Source organism: Anguilla anguilla, chromosome 3, assembly GCF_013347855.1.
Source record: "Anguilla anguilla isolate fAngAng1 chromosome 3, fAngAng1.pri, whole genome shotgun sequence".
Classification (NCBI taxonomy): Eukaryota; Metazoa; Chordata; class Actinopteri; order Anguilliformes; family Anguillidae; genus Anguilla; species Anguilla anguilla.
This window is the reverse complement of record NC_049203.1, coordinates 61178243-61204171: the sequence shown is the minus strand read 5'-3', so window position 1 is coordinate 61204171 and position 25929 is coordinate 61178243. Positions and strand designations below refer to the sequence as shown.

Here is a 25929-nt window from a genome sequence, read left to right as displayed (position 1 = left end):
TTCCTACACCACCATGTGTCTTTAAAAGCAAAGCAGTGTGCGTCTGCCAAAATATTAGCAGTGAATGCAAGACCGCAATAATCGTGCCTGCTGGCGCTAGCCAGCTCACATTGTGGAGAGAGGAGTCGACACTGACACATCTTCCATAATCAGCGAAAACAAAAAGGTACATTTTTCTTACTGACTAAGGGAGTGTCTCTGTAGCCTATATTGCACGAAAAAGATTTGTGTTTTCCTATAAGAAACAAATCTTTAGTAGCTCAGCGAGATAGTGGAATTTGCTTCAAAGAGCAACAAGTAGGCTACAAGCTAATAGAACTCTAAAGAAGGATGTACGATGTTATTTGTCTTTTTTTTTGCGTTCATGGGATTCTCTCTCTCTCTCTCTCTCTCTCTCATATAGCACTCTAAACGTCGAGGGAGTGAAATGTCAAAGTTTTATTTTCTTCTACTATTTGAAGCTTTGACTCGCGTTCTTGGATTGCACAATGAAGGTAGGACTTGTATTGCTGCAGTTGCGTAGGTTTACTCAGTCAGCATTTATGAACAGCGGATTCGGATACGTTTCGCATGAACACAAAACATTTCTGCAATAAAAATATCGTTTTAAAGAGTGGCTGCGTGTTTTCAGTATAGACGTTTGAGCGCTGTCTAAGCAGCCAACTTTCGTGGACTTTAGAAAGCATACATTTTAATGCTACCTTTCCGCACGTAGCCTACGCTATTCAGTCCTTTTTGTATTGAGTCCTTCAAACAGGGAAATACCACCATAACCACAGTTTAATGTCCTGTATTAGAAGCAGCTGTCGGAGAGTCTGCCTGTACTGTAGGACTACTTAAGGAGCATGGGTTGTTTGGTTTTCTATTTCAAAAAGAACTGACACAACTTTCTGAACACATTTAGACTGTGCAGAACTACCTGCTCAATTTTATTTGGTGAAGTAAATTAGTGTGGTTTAGACTTTATTGGATATTTGTTGTTTAGAAGCAACTCTGTTACACAGGTAATAATAAAGGTAATGTGTAATGTATTAATAGGTGGGTTATTTAGCTCAAATCCCTTATAGTTCCAACTGAGAGGGGTTTAATACATTGACTTTGAATTTTATATTTTTATGTGACTTCCACTTCTTTGTTGAAGTTATAACAACTGGTTTAGCAATGTATTAATATGTATAGGCTGCTTCAGACAAGTAAATGTCTTTCAGATCTACTGTGTCATGAAAAAGAATGGAATGGCTTCAGATTTTTAGACAAAACATAATATTAGACAAACTGAACCTGAGTAAACACAAAACATTTTTTTAACATTATTATTCAGTTTATTTAATGAAAAAAGTTATCCATCATCCATATTGCCTTTTGTCTAAGGATCTGAAACCATTCCGTGTGATAAATGTACAACAAAAGAGGAAATCTGGAAGAGAGCAAATACTTTTTTATGGCACTGTATGCCTTAATATCTATTTATTCACACACAGGACATTCTTTGTATATGCCAAATTAACAATGAAATATTTATGTTGTATGATTGGGAATTGCAGTGGTGTGTTAAATTGTCAATGCACTGTTCTTTTCTCTGAGCTTCTTGTAATTTGTTCTTCGGTCTAGTGTAAACGGAAAATCATAGTGACAGATTTCAGTGGACTTAGTTAGATTTTCCATCTCATTTCATGTTGTGAAAACATGGCAGTTACACTGGGCAACCCCTTGCAGAAACCATTTATTACCTGTTAGTGTTCACACCTTCAAAATGTAAGAACTGCAAAAAAACGTTACAAGTGGGGAAGCTTTTCTTTCTCTCCGTGTTACGCAGTTATTGATTGTTTATACGGTCTCCATTGAACCTGGTACTCGTTGTTCACTTATGAGGAGGATGGTGATGAGCAGCTTTTACTGCTGCACCTGTGTTGTCGTTCTAGAGATTCTCTGATATTCACTTTGATGTTCACTTTGTTCACTCTCAAGATTGTGTAATTATAGATCTGCAGTAACTCAAGTAACAAGTAAATTACTGCGTGTGTCCTAAGCAGCTGGGGCAAAGCCCTCATTTCACCTTTTCAACTTGATGACTCAGGCAAATGAATGAGCTAAGTAGACATGGCCCAGCTTAGTAACAGCCTGACAAGACGCACACAATTAACATCTCATACGAGGTCTGCTCTGGCTTTAAATCATAACCACCAGGCAAAGATAAATTGGTAATCCTGTTTTGGCATTCATGTTGATATTTTAAATTGCTTGTAATGCAAAAAACGTGTCATTCCATCGTCTGTGCTGGCCTGTCCTCTTCATCAAACGATTCCCTTCACATTCATATTGAAATATTCAAATGAGTACATAGATCCAGAACATGGCATAAGTAGCCATATGAATAGGAGCTTGAAAAGGAAGCTTTGTAGTTTTATTAAGACATTTCACAGGATCGCAGAGCTTTCACTAGGGAAGTTTCCTTTAACGGGATGGAGAGTGCAGGCGACCATGACACAGTAGGCAGCTGAGAAGAGTCAGAATGCAGTGCCTGAGTCCCAGGCCCAGCCCCATTGCCTCCCATTGCGCCACAGCTTCGTTACATTACAACTGCTCTCTCAGATGGCCGCTGCAGGAAACGCCACCATCAGTTACCAACTGAGAAACTGTACGTACTGTATTGAGTCTGTTATGCAATACGTAACTTTTGATGTGGTAGCCCGTGGCTCTCTGTTCAGAATGTTTCCACAGGTCATCACACAGGAGATTATTAAAAAGCCTGAATCATTGGGTGCACTGGACGTTCCATGTCCAGCTGTGGTTTTGTGAGCTGAGTCTGTTGCGTTGTATGACTTCCATTATGTGGAATCTGACGTGTGCTGTGTGTTTCCAGCTGTGTGATATACTGCTTGTAGTTTGTCTCTGTTTGGATTTAGAGCTCAGGGTGAATGGGAAAAGGATGAATGTTTCCATTTAGAGAGAGTAAAGTGCCAGAAAGGGAGTTCTGTAGTTTTTGCCCTTGATTCTGTAGTAATTTTAGATGTTTTAGCAAGACATTAAGCAAGGACTCAAACATGCTTTCACAGTGTTTAGCAGTCAAGTTTAGCATTCCATGGGAAAAGTTCCAAGTTTCTTGCACTAAAGACTGCTCAGATACTATGTACAGGCAGTCTGTGCATATGGAATGGTTCTGCATTTGGAGAGAAATTTGTAAAGTCCAACTTAATTTAAAGCAGCAAAAAGGTCTGGATTCAAATAACTTTAAACAAATGTGTTATGAGGATAATCTCTAAGAGCCTTGCTGTTAGCTGCATGTCTTCACAGTGTTGACCTGCTATCAGGGGAAATGATTGGTAGAAGCTCAGCCCCCCTTCTGGGTTGGAGCTGTGGTGGACAGAATAAACGTTAGTCCCCTGGGGTAAGGAGCACACTGATGGAGCAGGAAATGGGAAATGTGGTCTGTATTTTCACAGGCCCTGACAAATCCCTTTCAGAGACTGGACTGGAAAAGCCCATTTGATACGTAGAATGGAGGACAAAGTTTGCACGAGGAGCCTAATATTTCTAAAATATTTCTATTTCTGACAAATTAACACAATTATGGCCCCTTTGGAAATGCGCTGGTATAGCTTCTGGTAGATTCTCACTAAATTGTTCAAGGCTTTCAGTAAAGACTCACTTTTTCCACTGTCTCCTTGAGAATGGAAGGTACGGAGTTGTGCTGGTCTCCAAGGAATTGCTAATATCAAAGGAAAGTGTATTTTCCATATGTGTGTATATTTATATATGTGTGTGTGTGTGTGTGTGTGTATGTGTGGGTGTGCATGTGTAATAAGGCTGGCTTTTTTCATAGACCCAAAGCCATGGCATGGAAGTGGAAAAAAATCTTTGGAAAAAGAGATTTGAGAGCCTCCCAAGTGTCTCCCAACTCACATATTTTCCATTATTCTGAACATTTTTAGAGAAAGCATTGTTAAAATATTTCTAATGTTAGGGCTCCTTCAATCCATTTCCAAACAGTTCAATATCATGTGTACTGCTATACCAGAATTTGGCCTATATTTAAGAATGGTGAACACTTTAGGCCTACTAATCTACATTATACAGGCATGTCATTGTAAAATACATTAAATAAAAGCTCAATGACATTCAGTAGGATGTTCAGCTTGTTGTTGTACAAGCAGCAAAATTCTGCCCCAGTCTACTGTAAATGGAAAATTGGCAGAAGGTCAGAGCAAAAAATACTGCATACAGCACCATTAGTGCACCATTATCAAGTAACATGTCAATGTTGTGTGTTGACCTAACGACCATTGCCTGGTGCTTTACCTAACTTGAAGTCTAGAGCATTTCAGCTTTGCTGCTCTAACAGTGGAGCCTTGCTGCTGGTTTCAGATTCGGGGAGCAGACTGGTGAGTGGCTACAATGAGGTTGCCCCAGAGGTGGAGGCTCCCTATACACCCCAGTTGGATTACAGAGGTAAGTGAGGGGAAAATGTGCTCTGGGCATTCACTTTCTAAGGCCCACCTAAGAACTCACAAACGCTGATGTCATTGTCCCTCGGAGAGGAGCTTTGCAAATCGCTCCTCACGTGTAATTTGTCTGTCGCACGCAAGACTTGTAATTTGCCGTTGTCGCGGCGCGCTGATGTCTTTTGATTGGTCCCGGAGCCCCCCGGCCGTGCCCATGTAAAAGTGCTACCCTTGCTGCGCGCCCCACCGCAGCGCTGACGAGGCTGTTCTGCGCGTTTTGTTTTTTTTTCGGCCGCAGTGCCGCGGTGGTGCAACACGCTGAAGCTGCCCAATGGCGAGGTCACCTGCTTCTCCCCCCGCGGAGGGAACTATCACAACACCCTGGGGACGCGCTGCGAGATGTCCTGCGACCGCGGTTACCGGCTGCTGGGCCGATCCTCGCTGATCTGCACGCCGAGCCGCCGGTGGTCCGGCACCGCGCACTGTCGCCGTGAGTGGTCCCCGGAAGGCCTGCCGAGTCTCTTTTTGTGAATGCCTGTTTAAAGAAGCATTGAAAGTCCTACCTTCCCCCCCCCCTCCGCGTCCAAACTCTGAAAATCTGCCCTGGATAGCATGGAAAACTTGGCATAATGAGCTGAGATCATGGTAAAATGCCCAGCCCAGGGAGGGGCAGAAATACACTAAGATGCATTTTGTGATGAAGTATAAATATATCTGTATACTCCAACTTCGGTCCCCAAGGGGTCCCTGTGTATGCTGGTTTTTGTTCCAACCACAACTGCAATCCCAGAATTTTAACAAGCTGGCAATGTTTCTTCATTAGGTGCTTTTCATGTTTAGAAGGATTATTTGTCCTCTTAAACCACATTATGTCAGAAATAGCTATGCATTTCATGAAGAATAAAAGTGCTATACATTGTGTTTACTGTGCTATATTGCAAACAATTACATAAAAAGATGTAACAAAATTATTTAGCAGATATCTTCAAATTAAAGACAGGTGATTCAGTAGGCTCTTAGGTGGTGTAGCTGTGGACACATGGTCACTAAAACTAACTGTTTGGTAGATAATGAAGAATTATGAAAATTATGAAAGTACTTGCTGTACATGCGTTTAATTAGTGGCTTCACTTCGTTTCACTTCAGTCTTTAATTTGATCTGAGCAATGAGCACGTGAACACTGGATTTTTATTTTTCATGGCATGCATTATTATTTATGTCATAATGTAGCTCAAGAGGGTAAATAATCCCTCTAAACACAAAGAACCTAACTGAGAAAACTTAACAGCTTGTTAAAATTCTGGGATTGCAGTTGTGGTTGGAATGAAAACCAGCATACACAGAGGGTCCCCAGGGCCGAGGTTGGGAACCACTGCTCTGAATTTAAAATGGCGGAAATGTAGATTACATTGCAGGTGGCACAGACCATACACAAACCATACAAAACTAAATGAGGTGGCACAGAGATACAAACCATACAAAACTAAATACATATTTCAGTTACCTGTGTTCGGAATAGTGGCCATCCCTGGGCAGTGTAAACCCCTCACCCTTTCTGTGTCTCCCTCTTGTACCACATTTGGCCTCCCAGAGGTGCGCTGCCGCGTCCTGCCCCTGGTTTCGCACGGCACGTACACCTGCACCAACGGCGTGGCGGCGGACTCCCGGTGTGACTACACCTGCGACCGGGGGTACCATCTGGAGGGGGTCCACACCCGCACCTGTATGCCAGAGGGGAGGTGGAACGGCATAGAGCCCGTCTGCGTAGGTAAGCTATGTTCAAAGCTCAAACTCCAAAGATCACATCTTGCGACCCAAATCCAACCAAGATAAAGGCAGCAGTGAATCTCTGTAAGGGGTAGATCCCCGTCAAGCTTAATGCTAATGTACAACAGACTTACTACCGTAAACAGATGGGTGTGTGGTGTTAAATAAAGAACAGAAAGCCCAAATGGTCTTTATATCTCATCCTGCTTTGTGCAGTACTTCTGAAGCCTGTCCCTAAAGCTGGCCCCTTATTTAGATATTAACCAGCCCCTCTCTGCTCCCCTGCTCCACTGAGTCCACATTTCCCTTTGTGTTACTGGATCTCTTCCAGTCCCTCTGAGGATTGTTTTGTAGTCTTCAAAGTTCTCCTCCTCAAATGAACTTCAGATGAGATTCAGGAATCAGATGAAGCGATAGGCTTTGGACAAGAAAGGAAGTTTATATTTCACAGAATCAACATTTTTGATGTTTTTTTTCATCCTCTTTTTTCTTTGTTTATTCTTAAAAAAATAAAAATAAATAAATTGCAGCGGGTAATTTGTGCAAACCCATCTCTTGCAGATCGTGACCCACCTAAAATAAAGTGCCCTCTGTCTCGAGTGAGATATGCGGAGCCTGGAAAACTGACTACCACCGTGTTCTGGGACCCCCCTGTTGTCAAGGATACTGCTGACACAACAGTGACGGAGTACATAAATTTGACACTTTGTTTTAGAGACTTTTCTGTCCTATCCTTTTCTCTGTTTAAGTTGGTAAGAAATTGATTATTCTTTTCTTTTTATTTCTTTCTGTACAGTGTAAAGCTTATAGGTGAACCATCCGGATCAGAATTTGAAGAAGGAGTTCACGTCATCCAATACAAAGTATTTGACCAGGCCAGGAACAAGGCAGTGTGCAAGTTCATCGTCCGCATTGAGGGTAAGGAAGGTGTTAGGGCAGGTACAGAAAGTGGGAATAAGGTGACTGCATTAGTATGAAAACACTGTTTGAAAAGATATGGGATAGGGCGATAATTAGGGCTTCCATGTATAAATGTCATAGATGCTGCATTCTGTAGTAAGAGAGCCCACGTGTCCTGAGGAAAACCATAAGAAAATATTTATTTCTGAAGATCCCAGAACCGTGGTAGGCCACTACCAACGACCCTGAGGAAACCACCATATACAAGCTTTTAGGGGGTTTATCCTGCTCCATGAATGACTCTTGACGTAGCAATGTGCCGACAGTCTGACGCTGAATCCTCACTGTGCCAGCGTTGACTGTGGCCAGGAGGCCCTTGTGGTCACATATAACTGCTCATAGCATTGCCTGGGGAGGGAGAGCTGTTGTCAGCAAGCAGGTTATGCCCTGCTCAATTTCACAGAGACTTGTGTAGTCGATCATATGTTTGGAGCCCGGTGAACAGCAGAGGTAGAAGAGACTGTGACTGGCCGCTGTGTGTTTGGGAGGACACGTATGCTTGTCCAGGGGTTTTCAACCATTTCTTATCCAAGGACCCCCGCCCAGGCTCAAAGCTATCCAGGGGACAACTATCATAAGTTAAAAAAAGGTTATATTTAAAAATAGGTTTTACATTTTGAAACATTTTCCTAAATATATAGTCATTGCACAACAAGTCGAGTCAGGGACCCTCTAGGGTGACAAAAAAAAAGAGACCCCCAGGGTTCCTCGATCCCCCTGCTGAAAACCCACATGCTAATCTATGTTCTCCCCAATCCAGAGATTGGTTGATGTGGTGGGGTGGGTTTATATTGGCCAGGTTGTAGAACAGAGGAGGAATCGGAATTGGTTTTTGGAGTGGAAGAGATTGACCTCTGTGTGTGCTGAGAAATGCACTCTTTTGCTTGTGTCCAGTGAAGAGATGCCCCGTCCTAAAAGAGCCACTCCATGGCTACCTGACCTGCTCTCCCGAGGGTAACGTCTACGGGTCTCAGTGTGAATACCACTGCAACAGGGGATACGAGAGGAGGGGAAACCCCATCACCGAGTGTCAGTTTGACAGCAGCTGGTCTGGGGCCCCCCCAACGTGTAACTGTGAGTATTTCCCCCCAGACTCTGCGGAATCAGAGCAAGTTTTTCATTGCGAGTTCAGTAGCTACAGGGTCAGCGTTCTGAATTCATACAACTGTAGAATCATGATGTGTAATTTGAAAGCGACTTCTGAAAAGACATCACATGCACCCTGTCGTGCACGTCTCATTGTAAGTCACTGTGGATAATAGCGTCTGCCAGATGGCAGTAATGTAATTATGTGAAAAAAAATGAAATATTGAGTGCATGCTGTGTGGTGCAGCCAACTTATAACCCTTATGAATCCACGACAAGGGTTTGTTTTCTGCCAGTTTATGTACTGCGACCTCATCTATCTGTGACCCTCTCAGATTTCCTCTTGTGAATAAAGTACATAAGGAGGCAGACTGTCTGTTCTCCTTTAAAAAAACTACTGGAGAGAGGAGGGGTGTGGTTCTGTGAAGCTCCTTTCTGATAGGATCTGAGAATGACACTGAGCAGCGTGCTTCTCTTTTCAGTGGTGGAGATCATCGCGGATGTAAGATCGTCTTCATCCCTGCTCAGTCAGTTCTACCAGAAGAGAAGGCTGCTCATTGTATCCACGCCCAGCACTGACGACGAGTACTACAAGCTCCAGGAAATCATGTTACAGGTGGGTCGTCTTTACCTGGCTGAGCAAAGTGCAATCAATTCCACAGGGTAACAGAGTGACGGGTGGGGGAAGGGTAGCCTGGTTAAGGATGTGACCATCAGGCCTGCAGAACTTTGCGATGCATGCTGGTTTTATACCACTCCGCTTGCAGGCATGCATCTCACGGTGATAAGCTTACCCACTTTCAAGACAGATATTTTTAGCCAATCACATCATGTGCCATCAGCCGTCACAGTGGAAGTGGCAAAATCAGTGGTTTGTGGTCTAAGGCAAAATCAGTAGTTAAATCCCGAAAACACCGCCCTCAGATTACCTGTCCGTAATGCCGTCAATGTTGTCCCCACCTCAACCGCGGTTCTGAGTCACCTGGGTCCTGAGGCCTGTGGGGTGCGATCGTCAGTTCTGTCTGCTGGGCTGGAGCTGCCTGTTTAAGGACATGACCATCAGGAGATAGACATCTCAGTGGGGCTCACCTGGTTAAGTAAAGGAGAAAGGAAATTTAAAAAAATAAGGCCCGCTGGAGGTGACCGTTGGCTCTGTCTGTGGCGCAGAATTCGGAGTGTGGCCTGAGCATGCGGGAGGTGACGGTGGTGGAGCTGCTGGGACTGCCCCCGCGGGAGGTGGGCCGCATGAACGGGAAGCCCCTCGATTCGCAGGTCATAGAAGGGCTGAGGTAACCCCCCCCCCCCACCCCCCCTCACGGTGACACACACAGCTAAGGCTGCAACTACCACCGAGCACACTGAGGTCAATTGCTTGGTTTTTTTTCCCATGTCCATTTCCAAATCCTATATTTCATTCGTTAGTGAGAACATCAGTTGCAATTCTTTTATGAGGGGAATAAATGATCTTTAATATTTTCTCAAATTTAAGTCTAAGAATCAATTTCAGCATTAACATCTTAAAATGTATCCTCAAGTAAATTACTAAACTAAAGGGAAAAGAGCATACCCTGGCCTGGCCTAGCTCTCCCAGAGTTTCTTGATCTCTGAATTTTTCCAGTCTTGCTTGCACCACTGCACATAGGCCCAGTGTTACGATCTTATGACGTCATGTCATGCCACAGGAGCTAAAGCACGACTCATGCAAACCAAGTTCTAAAGGTCATCTTTTGGACCAAAGAAAACATTGCCCAAACTAAAATTAGTTATTGCAGCAATGATGTGCAGGCAAGTATAACTTTGTATTATAAATTAGGAATAAACAAATAAGGTCTGGATTAAAAAATCAAAAAAATTTGGAGCCTAGTTTTTGATTTAGCCCTCTTCCAACTGGCACTACCTCTTCTGCAGCACTGTGTGGCCTGTACTGTGGAGTGTAGTAACTGGGTTGTTGGGCAGTGCATTGGGGGACAGATGCACTTCAGCCACAAAGCTGGGGGAGAGACATAATGGTACTAATGTGTAATGCATAACTCTCACCAGTGTGTGTGTGTGTGTGTGTGTGTGTGCGCGCATTGCAGGACGGCCCTGAGGATCTCCAAAGCGTACTTCTCCATGGTGCTGCTGGACAAGCGCGGAGTTGACCGCGAGCGCCTCATCGACCCCATCACCTCAGAAGAGCTTTATTCACTGATTGACACCTATCTGGTGGATGAGGTGGAGCGTGAGCACATAGAAAAGTACAGAAGCTACTGTGACTGAGCTGCTGGTCAACTACTTCCCCAAGGGCCGATTACCACAGCGCCCCCAGTGGCGGGAAATGGAACACACAGTGGACAGCTCTGGTGAAAGGGGCCTTCCTTTCATGGAATCATTCCAAACAAGAACAAAAGTTATTTTTTAACTGTTGAATTTCTGTCAACGGGCAAAAACCACAAAAGTGTCTGTATGGCTGAATGGGTATGAAGAAGCATATAGGTTTCAGGTGTAAAACTACACAGCCTTATGTATCTATCCATAAATACAAATTGTGATTGTCTACTAGCTATATAAGTGAGTATAAACATGAGGTTTATAGACTAAAAAAGATTAAAAACCTCCCCCCAAAAAACAAAGATCAATTTAAAATGTAAACATTTTATGACACTTTTGTTAATAAAAATGATAATGAAATGAAATAACACAACCACAGCTTTAAAAATGAAAAACATTTACTATATTTATTAATTCATTAAAATAATGTCATAGAGCAGTCCTAATTTAAAAAACTACAAAAATGACAAATAAACAATATTTGGTTTTTAAGTTTTGGAAGCATACAGTCATACAGAATATAAATGCAACAATATTGAAAATGAGGGCTATGTATTTGAAGTTAATGATATATGGCTCTTTTTCAATCAGAGCAATATACATTTACAAAAATTACAAATTAATTTTATTTATCAAATAAATAATATTTTGGACACAAGATTACTTCTAAAATGGAACTATACTACATTTTTTATATTGTCTGAATACAAAAAATACTGTGAAAATGGTGGTGATGTGGATAATTTCACATAAATGTATTCCTTATGCTTTTCAATTTATAACCAAATTTGCATGTCAACACTGTTGTGTCATTTGTCAGTTACATCTAAAAAGTAAAATGTCTCATATGGCTATATCTGTTCACAATATATGTGAATCTTTATCAAAACCTAAGACAAACTCTTTGGTTACTGATATTTATTTTTGCGTAGCATTTTAAATGAAGCCCTTGATGGGATCATATAGTCAGTGTGCACATGGAGATATATTATTCTAAAATAAAACCTTTCTGTTATGACTCTTATCAAAACCACACATAATCACTAATGTAGGTTTTTTGCAAGCACTCTTAAAACATAGCATATAATACATAAAAATTCATAAAATTCGAGCTACTTTGGTTCCATATACGGATTCAGTCACAGCCACAATAAAATAACGACAGCTTTGTAAAGTAGAGAACGGCTGAAATTTAAAATCCAGTGTAACTGAAATGAAGACTGGTGAGCCTGTAGACTGCTGCCCTCCTTGCTGGGATATCCTGGCGTCGTCCTCACTTGTTCTTAGCCATGGAGGAGCGCAGTGGGAGAGTGCCCTCTGCCCACGAGTCGGGGTACTGCATCATCGTCTGCCAAAGACACACCTCCTCCCCAGTGGAGTCCCAACCTGTTCCTTCCTCCTGCGCCATACCTGGAGAAACAGCCAAACACAGTCCCCCGCAAGGTCGCCTTTTCACCTTTATTTAAACAAGTAGGTCTACAAAGAGCTCCCTCAAATTGAGCAGTGAAGTGGGTAGGACATGTAAGGAATTGTGTAGCCAGATAAATGTAGGGGGGGGGGGATTAGGTAGCCATACTTAAAAGGACAGTTTTTTTGGGGGGATTTGACCTGGACACGGTCATCAACTTCCCAGCTGTGGCACTGAAGCAACTCAAAGCTGGTATGTTTGTGTGTGCGTGAGGTGTGTTTGGATTGATTTGGATACCTACTTATATTTACATTGCATTATAGGCATTTACAAGATGGTCTTAACCAGAGAAACTTACACAGCTTACATTTTCTTTCTACGTGCATTTTTTCAGCTGGAAATATACTGAAAGAATTCAGGTTAAGCTAAAGGGCACTATGACGGTGCCCCACTGGGGAAACACACCAGCAGCCAGCAGAGTTGCAAGCCTGTGTAATCTTTCCACACCGCTGTCCTAATTTGCGAGGGGGCTGGCTGAGTATGTCTGCTGGTGTAATTCCGCGAATGTTCCACTGGTCGGTCATTAGTTACGGTGTGCTGGTGCTGTCAGCCCCCCCCCCCTCCCCCTCCCCCTCCCCCCGGTTTCTCACTCGCTGCGGAGCTCAGCCGGACTCCTCCCAGGAAGTCGTTGCTGGACATGGCCTCCCGGTCCCACACGGTCAGCTCCAGGCACATGTTCTGCAGCTCCTCCAGCCTCAGATCACTGTACACAAACGTGTGGTCGTACTGCGGGTTCACGGTCTTCTTCACCACCGGAGTCTTCCTCTTAGTGGCCTTGGTCTTGCACGGCAGCAGATACCTGCACCAACACAGCAGACATAGCACAAAGTCAGACATCTTGGCTCAAACTGCCTGGTTTCACCTGCTCATGTACAGCACAGATTTAAATTATTGTTCTTCTGGGCTATTTTCCCCCTCACCCTTTCACAAAGGAATCCGACGTGCCGCCAGCCTTCATTGCAGTCAGGTTCTTGGCTTCTTTGATCAGGACGTGCAGTTCCCCGCCCTCCTCCTTCTTCTTTTTCTTCTTCCAGCCTTGCGAAATAAAACCAGAAGCACCACACAGCGATTTATTGTTCTCAAGAAGGGGGCTTAAGGGGAACTTTGGCATTTTCTGTCTTATCCTCAGAGTAATTAATGAGAAGAGTATTTTCTGGGTCAAAGCTGTGTTCAATTTTTTCCTCAGAATCGGCAAAAGACCAGTTAAAGCGATGATGTCATCAGAAGAGAACTCCCCTTATTTAAATGAATGGAGTTTTCCTACGAATTGGAGAATACTGTGAATTCTCTGCATTTCTCAAGCAACAATCACAGATTTAACTAGCCTAGTTGATTTTATCTGAACTGTAACCTCTACCAAACTGTTCGAATCCATTCTCATGGGGGAAAGGGAGGTTTTATATACAAGTGATGTCATAGTTTGGGTGGGGTTCCATGCGCATTCTTCATTATGACCTATATGAAACATTAGATATGAGATTGATAAGTTATTCTTAAAGTCTTAATGACTTATTTAACTGGAGTTCCCTTTTACATGTTTGGGCAAAGTGCATTGTCCCTCTACAGTCCCGCCCCCCCCCCCCCCCCCCCCCCCCCCCACCTTTTTTCTTGTCTGTTTGCGACTCGCGCATGGAGATGTACTTCAGGGAAATCACCAGCTCTCCTTTGTACTGGGCAAAGGCGGAGGACAGCGTGGCAGGCACCGCCTTCGGCAAGGACAACAGCCCATATTAACCAGAGAGAAAAGAGAACGGCATCTGGGCACAGCATGGTCATGGAATAAATAATAAAAAAAACTGCACCAGGATCCTCCCGGGACACGTATCGTCTTCATGGCATAGCCAACAAATTTATGTTGGGAGCCTCAAGCTGCATGGGTTATCTTTCATTTTTATGGGAAAAAAAAATCCACATCTTGATAACACATTACCCAGACAGATGTGGGTGAAATACATACGAGAAATTCCTGAAAACCTTCCATGAAACAAGCTTCTAACCAAAACATACTTACATGATGAATTAATTTGGTCTGAATGTTTCTGGTGAAAATAGATATTTCTTTTAAAACGGTCAGTAAACTAAAGTAAATTTGCAGGTATCTGAAGGGGTAAAGCACTTTCAAAAGTTATTTAACATAGGTCTGGTACAGAGTCATCCACTGAAAGCTCTGGCGAGTGTGAGCAGGGGAACCTGTGAAAGCGTACCTTTCCTTTGAGGGTCACGCACTCCACATGGGCGGAGTCTAGGTGTCTGCAGTCCAACGGGAGGTCCACTTCCCCCAGGAAAGCGTTGCGGCCTAAACGGTCGTGGTGCCAGACGGAGAGCTGCAGGGCTCGTGTGAGCAGCTGTGACTGGGAGATGGAGTACTGGAACACGGGCGCAAAGCACAGGTAGACGGAGAAGAGGAGGAGGGGAGGGGACAGGTGGTGAACTTCTTAAAAACACAACACAACAAACGCTAATGCGCGAGTGACTGCACATGAGTTTTTGCAGGTTTGGGCTTTTAAGACAACGTTGCCCTGGTTACAAGTCTGGCTAAATTGTGAACTTGCTTTGTGAAATCGAAAATCCAGGATTTATCTCAAAGTCAATAAACTAATTTAGTAAACTCAGTTAGCCACTTACGTGAAACGGGGCCCAGATCTACGTCAGAAAATGAACTCTTTCAAATAAACCCTACAGACAGCAGTAAAATTCCTTGAGAATACTAACAATTTTTTTGCAAAATAAAAAAAAAAAAATTTTCACTGAAAATGCAGCTTTTCATTACAAGAATATAAAGAGTTAACGGTCTGGCACGGGCACAGGCACACACACACCCACACACACACAGTTTGCAACGTCTTCTCAGAATCTCTGAGGACTGGCTTTGTGTTCTGACAGTCTCATATCTTCACTGCGTACAGTGTTCACACACTGGACGAACAAAGGGGCGGGGATACAAAAATCAATATTTGTCTGTTGCTCATGCATACTGATAAAATTTACTTTCCCTAAATGTCAATATCAGTAAAATTGCCTGACGGAGGTTTGCACACTATGTGCTTACCCACCTATCATTTTGTGGAGCGAAGAGTCAAGGATGCATTACTTTGTTCAGTGCAGCAGGGCTGCCCAACCCTGTTCCTGGAGATCTACTGTCATGTAGGTTTTCACTCCAACCCTAATTTGGCACACCGTATTCTACCAATTAGCAGCTCAATGAGATCTCTAGCTGTTGAATGAGGTGTGCTTTTTCAGGGTTGCAGTGAAAACCTACAGGATGGTGGGACTCTAGGGACAAGGTTGGGCAACTCTATACAACAGGGTCACGATTGGATCAAACAGGAAAATCCAACACTCTACCCAGTCTGAAATCTCAAAAAAGTTACAAACCTGGCAAAGCCCTCCTGAATGAGTAGGGTCAAGTTTACAAAAACATGTAAAGTTTTCTATTTTCCTTTTACTGTTAGCTTTACATCGTTAAACTGTGTAAGACCACAAATGTCCCACAGTTTTATAGGCAACTTAAAGAGTAATAAACAAACCACTAACGATTGTTTAATTGGTAAAAAATGTGCTATTTTTGGTTGGTATATAACAGTTGCCAGGCTTTGTTTGAAATTTCTTCTAGGAAATGCACTGATATGGCATGTAACCTAAGAGCATAGCACTGTGGAACAGGCTCACTTTCTTCTTGGGCGGTACAATTTGTTTTGAGCACGTGCAGTAGCAGTCTTAAAACCGGTTGCAGTGGTTTCACTGTAAATAGCTGAAGTCTGTTTCAGGAGTGAAGAGCGCACACGATGGAGGCTATAGCTACAGGGAATCAGTGTGGCCATTTTGCATCTGTATGTAATGTTTCACGGCCCTCGCGTACAGGCTTTTACCTTCAGAGTCTCGTTGTAGATGGGGTTCACTGTGTTGCGTTTAGTGGTGGTCTTCCTCTTACTCTGGCGAGACTTGTCTGGGAGCAAATAGCACTTGACATACCTGCAGCAGAAAATAGAATTGAGGCAGCATCATGCATTTGATCCAAGTCTAAGATTTGAACCTTTGCTAAATAAATGCAATGCAATGAACCAAGTCTAATAATGGAAGACCTGTCTGGACCACCAGCTGATGGTTTGGATAGGAGAAGAACTCCAAGTCTAAAACCATTCCTGAGAGACAATTTATTTGCGAGGCATTCCAAAGCAGTGAAATGTTCTGTTAAAGTGTTCCATGTTTTTTGAACTACTGAATGCTGGAATTAACCTCTGTGAGGTGATACAAACTCTGGAGGCATAACACTGTACAAGACTTAACCTCGGTAAGGTTATGCAACCTCCACATGACAATACTGATGTACAAGCTGCCTTGGAGTTGCCTGAGGTGCATTTTTTGCTTTAGACCACAAACCCAAGAATACCAGCCCAATACCAGCCATTGTAAAGTCTGCAGGTTGTCAGAAACCTCTGTAAATATCTAAAATATCTTCCACTGCACATACAAACCCGTGGGCCAATTGAAAACAATGTCTCAGTAACAGGCCTTGGATGACTAAATTATTCAAATACACCCTGAATGAGAAGATAGTTGCTTATCATCATGTTCATATGTCTGTCAGGAAAAAGGCATAGAGGCAAGTTAAGCAGGAAATACGAAAAGCAAAGCTGCAACACAGAGACAAGTTAGAGTCTGTTAGTGAGGACTGGGGACCTGATCCAAGCTTGGCAGGGCATAAAAACAGTGTTGGTGTGCACTATACCCTATTTTTATACGGTCTATGACTATATCCAAAGACAGATGGCCTGCCTAAATGGCTATCAATCAGACACAACTTACCGAGGCTGTATACCAGCTTTACTGACATTTTTACACAACTGACTTCAGAATAAATTCCATGAGCTAAAATAATTTAGATGTTATTGCAGCAAATATGGTTTGATTCCATCTAACTTCTCCAGTCACAGGAAAGAAACCTTCTATGCCAAGTAGTGCGGCTGTTCTTGAGATAATAACAGCACTAAGAATATGAACACATCTTGTTTATATAGTGGATTTACAGGCCCGGAGGAAACTTTACACTAGGCAGCCATGTCAATACAAGGCCCAAAAGTCAACAGTACAGCATATTCTTAGTACAAGCAGAGAAGGAAATATGATATCAGGGTAGTGGTTGAAGTGTGAAGGATCCAGGCACGGCTGGACGGCCCAGCGTCTCCACTCACGGGTTTGAGCGCTGTCTGAGTGTGTCCCCGCAGGCCAGGCCTCGGCACTCTTTGACCAGGACGGAGAAGGTCTGGGTGCGCTCGTCGTAGCTCAGGGAGAACACGATTTCCCCGCTGACCTCCACGCTGACGTAATCACCGGCCTCGCTGTACACGCTCAGCAAGCTGCCCAGCGTTCTCTGCAGAGACACACAGCAACCGCGCATGACTTCCTGTGGGCAAACCTGGCAGGTCGCTAGGCGCATGACTTCCTGTGGACAAACCTGGCAGGTTGCTAGGTGCAGCAACTCTTTGGGCGTTTCAGATCAGGCTTGAGATAGTGCTCGGTACTCTCTGGCCAACGGTTAAAACAACAGGCCTAGATGGGCCAAACAGGCCTGTTAGAAACAAGAATTCTTTATCTTCTCCTCGTGTTCTCGTGCCATTAACTTTGATGGGACTTGAAGAACAAATGCAAGTTTTCAAAGGACTTCGTTTGTCAATAAATGATCTTACAAAAGAACTTTGTGGAAGGTTAACAAGGAATTTTTCAAATCTCACCACCCCATTCACTGTAAAACATTTATCACAGAGATTGTGTGGGACGAAAAATGGAATACAGATGGTGTAAAATCCATGTCTGGATTTTTCCCTTGTAGGGTATTTAAGGTTCCAGAAAAAAGAGAAGTTAAAACACATAAAACCAACACGTGATCAAGCCCACAGTTTAGACAAATGATTTTTTCCTTCCCACTAAAAAACAAAAACTTCCTCCTTGGCTTATGCTGCCTATGACTACACATTTTACATTGAAGGTTAAGAAGTGTTTCAGGGACTCACCTTAGAACTGCGAAGGCTTAAGGTGCTGCCGCCTGTGCTCCTTTTGTGGATCTCCACCAGGCTGTCTATGTCCTCCTCTTCCTCGTCCTCCTGCAACCACAGAGGTGAGATTAACCCCTCTCCCACGTGTGCGAATGCTAAAACAGTGTACAAAGCTGTACAAACCGTTTACAAAGCTCGTTTCATGGCATTATTGTATAGTCCTCAATATTTTCCAAAATCTCATCCAAAATTATGGGTATTAATACGGAGTTGGTCCCCCTTTTGCTGTTACAACAGCAAACTCCACTCTTCTGGGAAGGCTTTCCACTAGATTTTGGAACATGGCTGAGGGGATTTACTTCCATTCAGCCACAAGAGCATTAGTAAGATTTGGTGATTAGGCCTGGCTCGCAGTTGGCTTTCCAACTGATACCAAAGGTTTTGGATGGGGTTAAGGTCAGGACTCTGTGCAGGCCAGTCAAGTTCTTCCACATCATTTTTGACAAAACCATTTCTATATGGACCTATATGGATTTATGTTTATAATTTCTTGCATAGATACACAACGCAGAGCCTTAAGTTTAACATGTGCCTATGACTTTTCGGTTTGCCCCAGTCTATGAGCATGGAGCAGGGACTGACCTCCACATTGAGTCCCGGCACTGATTTGCTCCTGTCCCCCATGTAGGTCCCTGTGACATCACCACCGCCCCCACGCAGGTCCAGCACGGAGGTGGGTCGACAGTGCTCTGGACCACAGCACAGGGAAGAAAGATCGCTCAGTCTCAGCGCTCATCGATCGGATGGATGCGTGATTTGATTTTGCGCTCAGGTATAAATCGGGGGATAAATCCTGGCGGCTCACCGGAGGTTTTCAGCGATCTCCTGGGGTTTCTCTTGAACAGTGCCTCTTCCTCAGGGGTGATCCCGGATATGGAAACTCCCTGGTGCCTTAAAGCCTTGGGGGAAAAAAATAAGATGACAAGGACTTTGGTGACATTCAGTCCACTGAAAGGTAAAGAGTAAACATCCCCCCATTAATATTGTTGATTAATTACTTCAATTATTTCTGATTCATTTATGAATTCTAATTGCTTAATTGCTATGCGAATAATGATAATAATTATTGAAAATTTGAATATAATCAGGAATAGGTGTTTTTTCTGCAAGCGTTTCACTTCGCCTCTGAATTTTGGAGGTGCACTACAGCAATAGGATTGTGTAAAAGAAGATGAAAAGAAAGCCGATACACTGCATGGAGGCGACGATTGTTCCTGCACTAATAAACATTTAATAATCCTCCTCATGGTTTATCACCCAGCCCTACTGTTTATTAAAAACTGTTCAGCATCTCACTGCCTCAGCATCTGAGGAGCTGTGGGCCTCATCTGCTCGGATGGGGACAGGCAGGCTGGACACACAGGACCCCACAGGGCTCGACCTGGCCGTCGACCGTCCCTCCACCACCCCCTCTCTCCTGTGAGACAAAAACGCAAGATCAGACAGACGCGCATACACAGCAGCGGTAGTATTTCAGTGCCCAAATGTGTCTTGTGTACCCCTCGGTGACCTTACCGTGGCAGGACGGGGGTCCCGCGAGAGGATTCTGTCCCGTTCTTGAAGCTGTTCAGGCTGGTCTTCTCCACTGACTCAGTGTCACTGCGCTGGTGCTGCTCCTGTGGGTCTGGGGCTTTGGACACCTCAGAGGGGGGGCTGGAATGCAGAGCAACACGAGGTGTTCCACCCAGGCGTATCATTCTAACAGGTAAGGACTGTACCAGGTAAGCAGATGGCATAGTTGCAACCTGACACGACCAGGTAAGAAAACATCATGGACACTGACTGACGGTTAAGAGGAACTAGCTGGTAGAGACTCGCAACAGCTGCTCTTCAAATGTACAAGGTACAACTCTACCAGGTAAGGACTCATCATAGTTCCTGTCCAGCTCTACCAGGAACAGACTGGTCACATTGCTGCCTAGAGACCCTACTAGGTAAGGGCTCCACAAAGATTCTTTCAGGTAAGGACCCCCCATCCCCCACCACTAAATAGGGAGCAGAGGTCACTCACGCCTGCTCATTGGCCAGGTCCTTCAGTTTGGGGCGGGGAATACGAGACGGCTGGCTGGGACTTATCACCCTGTTCTGTAGGAGCAGTTCCCCCACGGTCTCCCTCTTCCTCACTGAAAGAGAGAAGCCCACTGTTAGCCCCGAAGAGGCCAGGCGGCACCCCAGAGCTAAACCTCCACTTATGTTCAGATGAAATGTCTCTGCCAGGGCTGCCTGTGAGCGAGTCCCACTGGGTGATGTATAATTTTCCACAGCATCACCTGGGAACGGAAGGTTTCAGTGTGCAGGGCATGTTCAGCCTCACCCCTCTGGTCAAGAGGTCACATGCAGAAGCGCAGTTTTCCAGCACAACAACCATGGAACTATGCTTGTAGAGTGAAAAATGTAGGCTACAGTTGACAGAGAAAAACAACAGCCATAAAAGTTCCAAAGTAAAAAAAAAAAGCTGAGAATATAATGGATCGATTAAACAAGAACAAGCTACAGGCATGCACAGACTACTGCTGTCCATTGAGTTGAGCTAGAAAAACATAGAGAATGTTTTTTTTTTCTGCCTCAGCTTCCTGTACCCACATTCTGGCCTCTTCCTCAGGGAGGTTCTCACTATGTCATGGCCGGGGGAGTCTGAGAAGCGGTTGACCCGCTGGTCATAGAACCAGTCTCCGGTGCACTTCTTTAGATCCCTGCAAACATAAATCAACAGTATTAATGCATTAACCCTTTAAAGTGTAAAATCACAAAAAATTATCTTAACAGAACATTCTAAAGCAGATATAACAAGCACTACTGGCAATCTGCTGGTAATTGTGGGCAATGGAGTTCTAGAACACTGAATTTTGAAAAAAACATTACAGAAAACCTCATCTTCAAAGGGTTAAAACACTGGACCCTGATTATCCAGTTAACTGTCAACTGACAAATGTGTATGTAATGACCAAATACATTTTCTATGACCTGCTACTAAAATATTTAAAAAATGGAATTCAAATTTGTGTCAAAACAACTGTATCAATAAGTTCAATAAGAGTGGTGTGATTGACTGCAGAGAGAGTGCATTATGTACAGGAAGTTTAAGGTTTTCAGGACCTCTCTCAACCCTTACCCTTCCATGGGTCCTGCAGGAAACACTCATTTTATATTTTCATCAAATTCAAGGCACAAAACAGACCCATACTACCTTGAATAATTGCTGGGTTGTTCATTTCAAAAACTATGTTTGGTCAATTTCACACAAATAGAATTCAGCAGCTAAGTGGCTGGTTGCATTCCAAATTGTTCCAAAATTGCCTTCGCATAGAAATATCACATCATTCTGAGTAATCAAATAAATGATGTGCCAACAATTTAAAATAGAATAAATGTATTTTTATCATTGCGCCATGAGTTTGGACGTTCCCGGCACCATTCGGAGGGGGGAGGGGGGCGGTGAAACTCACGCCTCTTTGGCGCACACGCTGCACACCCAGGACCCGTTGGGGCAGACGCCACGGCAGTTTCGGCACACCTGGTGGTTGCAGCTGTGGCACTGGCTGCTGCCGGTCGCCAGGCGACCCAGCGGCTCCTGGCAGCGGCCGCAGCTCTGCTTGCTGTAGCTGCCGCTGCCGCGCTTGGCGCCTTTCCTCTTGATTTCCAGGAGCTCCGCCTTCAGCCTCCTGAGGGGAGTTGGAGGGAGGAAGGGAGGGAGGGAGAGAGAGAGAGAAAGAGAGAGACAGTGAGAGGGAGACAGGGACAGAGAGAGAGACAGAGTCAGAGAGAGAGGGAGACAGTGAGAGGGAGACAGGGACAGAGAGAGAGACAGAGTCAGAGAGAGAGAGTGACAGAGAGACAGACAGACAGAGAGAGAGAGAGAGTGAGTGAGAGAAAGAGAGAGAGAGAGAGAGAGGTCAGACCCGCCCCCCCTCTGTGGTCTCCATGCCGATGGGCCGTCGCGGCGGGGCCGTGGGGGAGCAGCACTCACCGCACGCGCTGCTCCTCTGCCTGCCTCAGCTCCTCGTCCCTCCGCAGCACCTCCAGGATCAGTTCCCGTTCCGAGTCCGTCAGGAAGGACAGGCTGATCAGCTCCACCGTCTGCAGCATCTTCGTCTTTTCCACTGTCCCTCCCTCCAGGAGAAAGCCACAGCTACTCTAGAGGCCCCAACAGAAGATCTGTAAAGCCCCCCCACCACACCCCCGTGCCCCCGAGACCATTAATCAGTACACCAAAAAAACTCCCACGACTATACCTCAATTCAATGCAACACTGACATAATAAAATAAATTCTGAAAATCAGTGACAGTACAAAAAAAAAAGACAAATGAGTATACTGGATTAGTGGTATGCGGTATGAGCTGCTCTGTGTCCCTACTCTCTCCTTTGAGTAAGGCAGACTTCCTTTACAGCCTCCAAACTCATTAGAGAAGGGCGAGCACACGCCTTCCTCAGCAAACAGCGAGAGATTAAAACTAATAAATCAGTGAGGTGTCCTGTAAATAAGCCCTTTAATATCTGGCAGCGGCACAGCCACCGGTCAACAAAAGTGAACAGGCCCTGTAGGTGAGGGCCGAATTTTTATCTGAGTCGAGAGTAAACACAATAATGAACAAGTCCTGCCCACATCTGAGTCAAAGTGGACAGCAATAAAGAAGAGTGCCGCAAAGGTGGGCTAAAAAAAAAAACGAAGTGTTAAAAAAAGCAACACTCCACACGGCTAATTTATGCAGGCTCTGTTAATGTTTCATCAGGAGAGGCGAAGCTTACAGAAACTTCTAGCAATGGTAAATAAGCCCGGAGAAAATGGAAAGCAACGGAGGGGACGGCGTGTGTGCGTGCGTGCGTGTGTGTGTGTGTGTGTGTGTGTGTGTGTGTGTATATGTGTGTGTGAGTGTGTGTGTGTACAAACAGCAAGGGCCCACGCAGTGAGAGCAAAAAAACAAAACAAAAAAGAAAAAAAAAAAACGGGAGACGGGGGCAGGGATGACATAAAGGCTCGCGACGGAAGGGATGACCTTTCCCTTCTCTCCTCGTGCTCGGCCCCCCGCCTGCCGGAGCCACCCCGCTGGAGCCCGCTAATTAAGGGAGCCGGCAGCCACAGGCAGTGACGCGGGGCACCGCAGCCCAGCTGAGAGCCATCAATACCGGCCCGTGTGCCTGCCGAAGGCCCTGCGGACCACAGCGCAGCGCGGTCTCGTTCTTCACAAGCAGCGAGCGAATTTCACATCTGGGACACGGGACAACACTGCGGCCAGGGACGCCGGCGCCAAGAGACTAAAACTGAACCTGCTACGCCAGCCACAGTCAGGACAGGCACAAATATGGCTCCTAATGAATTCTAAAAAATAAAAAAAAATCCTAACAAATAAATGACCCTCAAATACTGGGCCTAATCCACGTGTACATTCTAACTGCTGGACTGAATGAGTACAAGTGCAGGAGAAGCAACATGCAAGGAATTATTAACGGGCATGGGAAAGAGGTGGGTTTGAACTGGATGCCTGCACTGACACTGTCGGGCACAAAGCCAAGCGTCCGCTTTATAAATGACGACCAACTCTGTAGCCCAGAGCCGTATCTCACAGCAGAACAAGAAAAAAAAAACAAACAGTTGGCAACATTTTCTGTCAGGTTTAAAGGTCATTTAAAAAGAACTGGAATGGAAAAACAGAAACATTCCCTCATCATAACGTCCCCACCCTTCAATGACAACAGGGTGGAGTGCCTAGTGAACCTGTTAAATGACTCAAGGCTGACACAGCATTTTGTTGATATAGGAACAATTTTCTTTTACATAGCAGCTTCAATATCATCTTGTAAACTCAGCTGTCAGCACAGGACAGTACAAAAAACTAAATGCAAATACAAGAGCACTATAGATGTTATGTTGTAAATGACATCTACAGAGAATGAGACGGTACTTTAATGCCTTGTAAACAACGACTCCAATGGTCAATAGCTCTGTTTCTGTAAGGAGTCACTACACACATAATTGCAAATGACTTTATATCCTAAGCAAATATTTACAAAATGTCACGCCATATAAAAGGAGTGATAGAAATTGGCCTAACTTTATTCATTTTAAAACGTGTTTATTATAAAAAGTATCCAACAGGCTATGTTGAAGGAGAGCCTCCTTCTCATAATACTGCACCATGGGTACATTTAACTACACGATAACACACCCTGACATATATGCGCTTATGCAATAGATCAGCAAAACCCAGACAGAGACAGAGACAGAGACAGAGCTGACGGCCAGCGGTACAGGGATGCCATCTTTATTAATAAGAGTAATGACCTCAGGAATCAAGAGGATGCAGCGAGGTTTCTTCCATGTACATGAGCAGTGCGATATTAAATTGAGATGTTAAAGAAATCATACTGTAAAGAATATAGGCTACAACCTCTTTCTCCATATACAATATTAACGCGCACATATGAACCGTACTAACTTCAACTAACTAACGTGTCACAGTATATTAATTGCTAAATTGGGATTGGCTTGTAGGCTACAATTGGACTAACGCATACAAATATAAAAACACATGTGCTTCCAAATACGCTATGTTTAAAGGCCGTAAAAGTTCTGGAATGTCTTTACAATAATTAATCCATCCATCCATCATTTTCTAACCGCTTGATCCAGATCAGGGTCGAGGTGGCAACAGAGCAAGCAGAATGTCTTTACAATAATTCAATAACACAATAATAATTTGAGAATTTGAGAACACAGTGAACGCGTGTCAACTAAAAACAGCCTACTAGAATGATCAGCCAAGTTGTTAGCACAAATGTAAATATATCAACTAACACATTTACACAAACGGATAGGCTACTCCAGCTATGCCAATATTTGAAAAAATACCGGACAACGGCTAACAACGTATTAAGTTTTTTTTTTTTTTTTATCATCTCAGCGAGCCACATTAAATGGACACAAAACCATTTAACACAAAGCATTCAGACATTTATTTGCAGCTACCATACGCTCAGTATAAACATCCTAGCTTGCCGCATACCACAATGAAAGATCAAGCCCATTAGGCTACAAACGGACGGAAAAAGATCAAAACAAGAAATCCCAGGAGCGACATTCAGTTTGAGAAACTAAATGCGGTTTATCCTGCTACCGCCGGACTTCGGCCAACAGTTACAATACCCTCACTGCACAATTTAGGCTAGATTAAATTGTTGGACCTAACAAAACAACATGCCAGAACATGAAAGAGAAAGAAAGTCACTTGCTTTTTATTACCGTAAAATCCGCCTGTTGTCCGTAGTCCAAAGGTCTTTCTACCCTCCTCCGCTTCCTGCCGAATGAGTCGGTTGACTTTTAGCTATGGCAAGAAACCCCCTTATCCCGGAAGATAGGGAAACTTTTTTGAAACTGCAGGACGAAGACAGGCTTAAAGTTGTAGAACCAACAGCGCTTCCAGAAGCAGGTGCACTCCTCTACCTCCTTTTCACCGCCAAAACTTAAAACGTCTCTGTACTCACCATTATGTTCCTTCCACTATCTTTGTCATCACAATCACGCAGTCACCAATGATTTCATTGTGCACGAATATAAGATGTTCGTTATAAATATTATGATTGGACGGTAACTTCGGTGCATCTTTAAACGAAACCACCTTTTCTTTTCTTTTCTTTTCGTAATAATGTTGCCTATGTGCAAAATCCTGGTGGTTGAAAAAGAGAGAAAAAGATAGCTCCGGCTACGGATTACAAAATGTTACTATATTGAACGGAACTGATATACACCTACAAATTATTAGCTTGCAGTGGCGCGAGTAGATCTAAACGAAATACATAAAATGTGTAAGTTTTGTACTAACATACAAACACTTGTTTTGTTTGTG

General features: G+C 44.0%; 2 protein-coding genes across 5 annotated transcripts; one reads left to right on the top strand and one right to left on the bottom strand.

Moving 5' to 3' along the window:
- Positions 1-10: 10 nt before the first annotated feature.
- Positions 11-11420, top strand: LOC118223132 (sushi repeat-containing protein SRPX2-like). The gene is made up of 11 exons (XM_035409307.1): positions 11-166; positions 404-494; positions 4366-4449; positions 4741-4932; positions 6035-6211; positions 6772-6898; positions 7007-7128; positions 8065-8244; positions 8739-8872; positions 9424-9545; positions 10335-11420. Exons 2-11 carry the CDS (start codon positions 428-430, stop codon positions 10513-10515), a joined length of 1386 nt encoding a protein of 461 aa, XP_035265198.1. The 5' UTR covers positions 11-166; positions 404-427; the 3' UTR covers positions 10516-11420.
- sytl4 (synaptotagmin-like 4) lies at positions 10947-25864 on the bottom strand. 4 transcript variants are annotated; one of them, XM_035409304.1, is made up of 18 exons: positions 25568-25864; positions 25326-25457; positions 22055-22242; positions 21534-21749; positions 20671-20780; positions 20099-20210; positions 19603-19740; positions 19384-19504; positions 18893-18986; positions 18670-18776; positions 18046-18135; positions 17227-17405; positions 15904-16006; positions 14239-14400; positions 13635-13740; positions 12955-13069; positions 12625-12833; positions 10947-11976 (listed from the first exon to the last, which is right to left on the bottom strand). In XM_035409304.1, exons 3-18 carry the CDS (start codon positions 22171-22173, stop codon positions 11840-11842), a joined length of 2118 nt encoding a protein of 705 aa, XP_035265195.1. In that variant the 5' UTR covers positions 22174-22242; positions 25326-25457; positions 25568-25864; the 3' UTR covers positions 10947-11839. The 4 variants fall into 4 exon arrangements, with proteins under 4 accessions (XP_035265195.1, XP_035265196.1, XP_035265197.1 ...); XM_035409305.1 differs by having other exon boundaries at positions 22055-22256; positions 25316-25864; XM_035409306.1 differs by having other exon boundaries at positions 25316-25864.
- Between the last annotated feature and the right edge of the window lie 65 nt (positions 25865-25929).